This window comes from Nanorana parkeri, unplaced genomic scaffold (assembly GCF_000935625.1).
Source record: "Nanorana parkeri isolate BGI_ZX_2015 unplaced genomic scaffold, ASM93562v1 scaffold425, whole genome shotgun sequence".
NCBI classification, from domain to species: domain Eukaryota; kingdom Metazoa; phylum Chordata; class Amphibia; order Anura; family Dicroglossidae; genus Nanorana; species Nanorana parkeri.
Genome location: NW_017306693.1, coordinates 1,101,464 through 1,109,583, shown reverse-complemented (window position 1 = coordinate 1,109,583; position 8,120 = coordinate 1,101,464). Strand labels below are relative to the sequence as shown.

At 42.9% G+C, this 8,120-nt stretch overlaps 1 protein-coding gene across 1 annotated transcript in view; it reads right to left on the bottom strand.

Moving 5' to 3' along the window:
- Positions 1-8,120, bottom strand: part of MBOAT2 (membrane bound O-acyltransferase domain containing 2) — a 163,563-nt gene that overhangs the window by 100,921 nt on the left and 54,522 nt on the right. Inside the window, exon 3 of the mRNA XM_018559993.1 lies at positions 5,224-5,301. Coding sequence (XP_018415495.1) covers positions 5,224-5,301 — 78 coding nt within the window. The remainder of the gene's footprint in view (positions 1-5,223; positions 5,302-8,120) is intronic.

Sequence of the window (8,120 nt, the reverse complement as noted above, 5' to 3'; positions counted from 1 at the left end):
TATATATATATATATATATATATACATACATACATACATACATACATACATACATACACATATACATACATACATACACACACATATATATATATACATACATACATATATATATATACATACATACATACATATATATATACATACATACATACATACTAAATCAAGTGGAGAGACAACGAACCACACTAATAGGTAAATAGAGATTCAGTCAAGCATTGTAATAGAAAGATGTAGCAAGCCATCAAACATTCAGAGATACAGCTGTGTGGCCAATAAGACAATTAGGTGGGCTAAAAGATAGTCAGGTAGGTAGTAAGTTCAACCCAGACCCAGCCTGTCCACAGTTTGGCAAACACACTGGCAATATTTGACTAGCTCACCCACCCAAACCTCCAGCTGATATTTTTTTTTTATACGGTATTAGTACCACCGCTAAATTGTATGACAGATGCCCAGCACTGCTGCAATGTAGACAACAATGCTGGAGATCCTGGGTGACATAATTGACCAAAAATGGTAATGACCGCATTTGGAAAATGATGTCACCCGGGATCCCCACCACTGTGATTAAATTCTAGCAGTGCCAGGATGTCACTTGCAACGGGAGCAAGTTTGTTTTTTTTGCAGTGTGGTTATCTTCATTTACTTTATATGTACTACGTACCCCTTCTGAATGAGTAACAGGGGGTACATAATACACCGTACTTATTCATTAGTGGAGGGGGAATATCTAGAGGGCTCCCAAATCTAAAGAAAGCTTCAGCATTCCAATAAGTCTCCCCACACAAACCCCCACATCTCTTTTGGGGGACAGGATGTGGGGATGAGACCCTTGTCCCCATCAACATGGGCACATGGTGCTTTGTAAGGGTGAAGGGGCTTGTGTATATAAATACATGTAAAATATACAGGAATATCTGGCTGTTTAATATACACTTTGCTAAGTTAGCAATTAGTTCCTTCTCTGTAGCTGAAACCTGTAGCAAGCAGGTGAAAAGTTCACTTGTCTGTGGGTAAGAGTTCAGACACAAGGTGAAATAATGGAGTTCACTGATCCTCAATGGACCATGTCATGCTGCTTAATGAAGTGTAGGCTAATTGACATTCACTCTGTCATGTTAACCTTACATGGATGCTTACTGCCAACAGCAAGCACTGAATAATCCTCTCAAGCATGACAACAGTCCCTTTAGCTAAAATCTCTATGCTTACGTTATTTTATTTATTTTTTAAAACAAATTACTATCCTAGAATGAAATACATTAACGCCCAAGGACCTATAAGGTGCGGAACCTATGTACCTATGTGGGTGGTACTGCCATACGAGAACAGGGACCAAATATTATTAGCTCTACCCATAAAAAAATATTCAAATATTGCAGCTGCAACATTATACAATCACTATATAATAAAACAAATATATACATAGAAAACCCTGTCCATAAAACCACTGAATTGCAGGATTCTGTTTTTGAATGGTCTAATGGGCAGGGTTTGTATAAGTATATACACTGCCTGTCCAAAAATATAAAACAAAAAAAAGACTAATATTTCATTGGACCTCCTTTAGCTTTGATTTCAGCACACATTCCCCTTGGCATTGTTTCAACAAGCTTATTCAATGTCACAACATTTATTTCCATCCAGAGTTGCATTCATTTCTTATCTTGTAGTGATGATGGAAGAGTTGGACCACTATGTAAAGTCTTCTCCAGCGCATCCCAAAGATTCTCAATGGGGTTAAGGTCTGGACTCTGTGGTGACCAATCCATGTGTGATAATGATGTATCATCCTGCCTGACCACTCCTTCACAATTTGAGCCTGAAGAATCCTGGCATTGTTATCTTGGAATATGTCCAATGTGCCATCAGGGAAGAAACAATCCAATGATGGAAAAACCAGATCATTCAGTATATTCAGGGAGGCAGCTGACCTCATTCTTTGGGGAGATTATGTTACTGAACCTAGACCTGATGAACTGAAGCAACCCCAGATCATAACACTTATCCAATGGAAGGCTCTGACCTATTTGCTTAGCTGGTGGTGACTTGTTTTGGATGGGCACTGTACTGCTTTTATTGTGTGGAATAAAAAAAAAAAAGGTTATTGACTGTATAGTGGTACAATGGGGTATTTTATTTTTGTTGGAACAGCCTCTACAAGAAGCCCAATTGCTTCTAGCTACTCTCTTCTATTAGAGCAGGGGTAGCCAAACCTCGGCCCTCCAGCTGTGTTGAAAATACAAATCTCATTAGGCTTTGCTCTGACAGCTTCCCTTCCCTGACAGATTCCCTTCCCTGCAAGACTCTGACAGCCACAGGCATGACTTCCGGGGGAGATGCATGATGGGATTTGTAATTTCACCGCAGCTGGAGGAGGGACAGAGTTTGGCTACCTCAGTATTAGAGGAATTCCTTTTCTATTCTTGTACATTACTCTACATTCTGCACTTGCTGCAGAGTGAACATCTGTGGTCAGTGTGTGGCAATCCACTGCATGGTGAATGTCATGGGCCGGAGTTACTGAAGTGTGACACAAAGTGTTTACCTCAAACATCTAACTATGTACAGTGGAATTTAAAATATCTTGAATACCCCTTGTTTGTCATTGAATGTTTTAATGAAATGCAGGTTCACTTCATTTTTTACATTTTAGCAAGCCCATGGCATTCCTTGTGAGAAGAGGTAAAGTATGCCAAGATTGTGCCATCTAACACAACAACAATTCACATGGCTTTTTGAAAGGTTCACAAATGACGAAACGGAAGCATGGCTGCACCGACACCATGTAAACCACTCCAAAAAAGTAGTTTCTTCATGATTCCACCATGGGGTTCTAGGGTGGACACCACAGCTGGCAAAGAAGTCAATAAAGTCATTTTTCACTTAAAGTTGCGTGTAATTTCAAATAACTGTGGCCAGCTTTACAGCTGTGGACTCCAACTCCCAAGGAACGATCTGTATGGCAGTAATGAATTTTGCCATATTTGTCCTACAATCCATAAACATACTAGTAGGGTTTATTGGCTTCCACCCAGACTGGTCCTGGGGGTAGGTGTGGCAGTGACTGTGGAAATACTTCTACATTCACTATAAATTCAGAATAGTAAAAGGGGTTCAACTTGTAGTATCAGCGGTAAATCACGCACATCATGCCAGGGACAGCCAGAAACAGTGTGCATGGCTTACCGCTGCACTTTTATTTCATAAGGTAGTAAGCAACCACACTTCAAAGAAAGAGGGCTTTGTACAGCAAGTCCATAACACAAAACATGCTTGTCTGAGCCACCAATAAAACGTATGTCAGTTCCTGCCTAACGGGATACCACCTAATGAGTTCCCCAAAACAAACAGGCTACACATGTACCTTTTTAGTGTTCTGTCAGCTCTCAAACTTTTCACGCAGCAGCAGAGTTCACAGCAGAGAGAGAGAAAGCTCTGAGCATCAGTAACCTCTCATATAAAAAGGCCCGCAGATAACTGATACTAATAATGAAGTCTGGCTACCAGGTAACATGTGGACCTAGGAAGTCTACAAAGACTTCAGGTTCTAGGGCCCAGAACTTTTTAAAAGCTTGTTTTCTCCTTAACTGACCCAAATCCTGGAGCTCCTCGCCATGTTTAAGTGAGAAACCTAGATGACACGCATATACCATCTACAATTCTCTCTCCCTCTCTGGAAAAGGAAAGGAAATCCTCTATAAAAACATTTAAGAAAGCAATGAGCAGACAGTCTTTCTCGATGCGTTTCATCTGTACTTTTTCAAGAGCTTCACTTGAGAGAAGTCAAGAGAGGTCAAGCGGCACTGTCCGTGGGTTGCTGATGTTTGCATAGAGGATTTCCTGTTTTTACAAATGGTTTTACACACAGAGATGCTTCTCCTCTTTTTTATTTTTTTCTCCACACTCTTATATGATTGTCAACAAGGCGGAGGTCCTCAGAAGATGGAGAAATTTCATTGTTATCAACTTCAATCAAACATAAGACCCGAATTATTATTATTATTATTATTATTATATAGGATTTATATAGCTATAATCACAATACAATTCAAGACAAGATGGTAAGGAGGGCCCTGCCCCTGAGGGCTTACAATCTAAAAGGGAGGGGGATACACACACACACACACACCTTGTACAGGTAAATAATATTCTTATAAGCCCCATAAAATGTGCATGAAGAGCGAGATAGACTTCTGTTTTTGAGTTGGTCACGACCAGAAATAGGGGCATTTCTTAAACCTAAACTCCAGATATAAAAGATACACAAATCAATGCAGCTCTGTTGTCCAGTAATGGAAAATGAAACGTATTTTTCTAAATGCAAGGCGTACAAGTACCTGAATTTAACCTGGTAACAGCCTCTTGCAATCACCTGTACAGCATACCAATTGGGTAAGGGAACAGCAGCAATGGGAGCCAAGCAGATGTGCTGCAGTGCAAGGTGCATGCTGATAGGAGGACACAGCAGAGAGGGATAAGCCCCATTGATGTGCGGTACCTCTTGTGCCGGGTGAGGCATTCCCCAGCCTCACCCCCAGCATGTCATGCCCCGCCCCTGCCGGATGAACCCCCGCCCCCTGCTGGACGAAGCCCACCCCGTCAGATGAAGCTCCACCCCAACCCGTCCCCAAGCTAGTGTAAAGGAGGAAGGGAGGAGACAGGGAGGAGCCTCCCTATCCCTCACTGCTGAGGGCTCCATCCATGGCAGGTTACACAGCGGGGAGGATTTCCCTGCTGTGTAACCTGTTAGAAGCTGACAGCTTTTTCCTCTATAATTCTAGGTGAGGTTCTGCCTCCCCTGACCGCACATCCCTGATAAGCCCACCAGTGTCTTGTGTCTGCTTTCGCGTTCTAGCCATAGGCTGGGAGACCTGTATGTGTTACTGAACTGCAGCAGAGAAAAATCAGGTCTTATGCCCTGCTAGACAAGGCTGTGCTGTGTGCCAGAGCTGTGTCAATCTCAGAACTGGAAACAGGAGCTGGATTAAAATGAAATTCAACAAAAACAGATTGGGTGTTTAACCTGAACCCATCTTCAGAAGGCTGCTGCACAGCATGCCATAGCACAGCAAATATACAGTTATCTACATTAAAGGTGATTAGCAACTGGAAAAATAATACATTACAAACAATATGTGATGACGTGACAGCTTTATAAAGAAAGAAAATGTGTGTTTTATCTCTTATAATAAATGATTAAACAAACATATATCTTACTTGTGCATATGTTCCATGCCTACCGTGATCATGATGAGATAGGAGATACTGCTTTGCACAATAAAATGTAAGGCATACCTAAGGAAAGGAGACAGAGGAATAGATCATAATTTTGCTTTGAATAAGAAAAATGCACTTTAATTATAAGTGGACCAGTAACACTAAGGCTGGATTCACACCTGGGCGTATAGAATATGTGCGTTTTTACAGCGATTTGCGGTAAAAGAAACGCGCAACAAATGCGCGTTTCCGAGGGCTATCCGGCTGTATCCTAATGGATACGCGCGACAAATACGCCCCAAAGAAGCTCCTGTACTTCTTTGAGCGTAGGGCGTTTTACAGCGAGGTGGGAACCAGGTGTAAAACACCCTGGTGGGAACCATGCCTATAGGCAATTATTGGTTTTCACATGTTGAGCGTTTTACATCGCTGTAAAACGCCCAGGTGTGAACCAGGCCTTAGCGGGGACAACCATGTTTTTGAGATGGGCCAGTCAAAAGTGGAGTTTATCCTTTAAACAGGAACTGTGGCATGGTGTGCTGTAATTCTGATTTAGAGACCCTGTGTCATCCTGATCCTGTGTTACATACTTACTTGCAGCAATTGGAAGATGGAGTGTTGAGTGCTGTGAAGGGTCCTCATTACTCAGTGCAAGAAGTCCAACACAGACCTCACCTATTATCTTCCAACTGTACATCGGTTAATTCTAGGGGTCATAGCTAATGTAAATATTGGACCGCGACAGTCGCAAACAAGGTAAAGCTGAACTCCAGGCCCAAAAACTTGATGCGTTTATATATTCCTCCACAGCCACAAAGGACATAACACAACTTTGTATGCACCAACTGCTTTTGCAAACTCAGGGCCACTGCTCTGCTGATGGTTGAGATCCAGTTCTGCAAGGCTCCCTCTCCTGGCTGCATGTGTGTCCCTGCTGGGAAACGGCCCCATGGAAGTGTATGGGTGCTATAATGTGCAGGTACAGACAGCAGAGGGAGCACTGCAGCATTGGAATGTAAGCAACTGTGTCTATTGGATCTCTGTAAGTACAGATCTGCAGAGAGGGAGGGTGGGATGGTTTAGGTCAGGGGTGGAGGACAAAAAAGGATAAATGCACTTTGCTTTAATGCACTTATACTTTAATAAAGATATCCCTCAATAGCCACAAAGGACATAACTGTACTCTGTATGCACAAACTGCTTTTGCAAACCCACGACCGCTGCTCTGCTGATAGTTGACATGCAGTACTGCAAGTCTCCCTCTCTTGGCTGCGCCTGTATCCCTGCTGGGAGACGGCCCCATAGAAATGTATGGGGCTGTAATGTGCAGCTGCAGACAGCAGAGGAAGCACTGCAGCACTGGAATGTAAACAATAGAGGAACCGTGTCTGTTGTATCTCGGTAAGTACAGATCTGCAGAAGAGGAGGATAGGATGGGTAAGGTCAGGGGTGGGGGACAAAAAAAAGGATAAATGAACTTTGTTTTAAGTGCACTTCTCCTTTAAAAAAAAAGGTTTAATCTTGCTGCCTCCGATGAAGTCACTATGCAATTTACTATGACACCAATGGTAATGTTTCCTTGCTGTGCATGGATAACAGGCACTCTAAAGCTGGCCATACACGGCTAAAATTTCAGTTGATTCCTGCTGAATCGGACAATATTATAATTATTATTATACAGGATTTATATAATGCCAACAGTTCGCTCAGTACTTTACAATATAAAGAAGACATTACAGTTGCAACACAAATAAAGACAAGATGGTTAGGAGGATCCTGCCCATGAGAGCTTACAATATTTGAGCTAGGGTTGGCCCTTTTGGGTCGGCAAATTTCAAAATCAAAAGTCAAAGGAGCCGCATTTAAATTCGTCAGCCGAACAGTGACTGCATCCTATTAGATGCAGTCCCAGTCTGGGTATTCAGACAGCAACGGGTGGTGAATCTCTGAATACAATATCCACCAGTGCAAATGCCTCCATCCATGCAGTGTGTGTGGCTATTAAAGCTTATGCATCACCGATGCAGTGCCATAGGGGAACATGGAAACGGCTTCCTGGGCAATCAGGAAGTCGGGCGGCGAGTAATGACCCGCCTCCCAGCTTCCTGATTGGCCGGGAAGCAGGCTCCATGCTGATTGGCTGGGAAGATAGCTTTCTGGCCAATCAGCATAGAGCCGGCCTCCCGGCCAATCAAGCCAGGAGGCGGGTCCCTGATTGACCGGGAAGCTGGCTCCATGCTGATTTGCTGGGATGCTGTTTTTTTTGGCCAATCAGCATGGAGCCGGCTTCCTGGGAAATCAGAAAGCCAGGCGGCGTTTCATTACCCGCTGCCCGAGAAGCCGGCTCCATGCCAGCGGAAGCACCGGTATCGGTACTCGGTATCGGCAGGTACCGACAGCAAAATATCGGTACTTGCACTCGGTACCGAAAAACCTGTATCGGTGCATCCCTATTTACTAGCACATAAAAAGTGAGATCATTCTGAAAAAAATGAAATGTTTAAAAAAATAATGTCGCCTGCAAAAATCAGGACCGATCAAAGTGTTCAATGATGTGGCCAGTCTGAGGTGCGCAAATGGAGAGACAAGGGATCGCTACACAGGGCAGAGACTACTAGTCTAATTGGTGGATAATAGTATATCTTCAGGTCTTGTTATTTTTAAGTAGGCCACAAAGCCGCTATTGAATAGTTTCCATAACAACGCCCATTGTTAAATATTTCCCTCGCTAGGTCTACTCATTCTTATGTGTTCCTATTCACATAGTATACCTACAAATCATTTCCAAATAAACATCATTTCTAAATAATTATATTTCTTGCCTTCTAGATGTTTCTTTGGTGAAGGCCTTTGTGCAGATCCCAAGCTTCTCTGAGCAGTCTGTCCCTGAGTGTCAT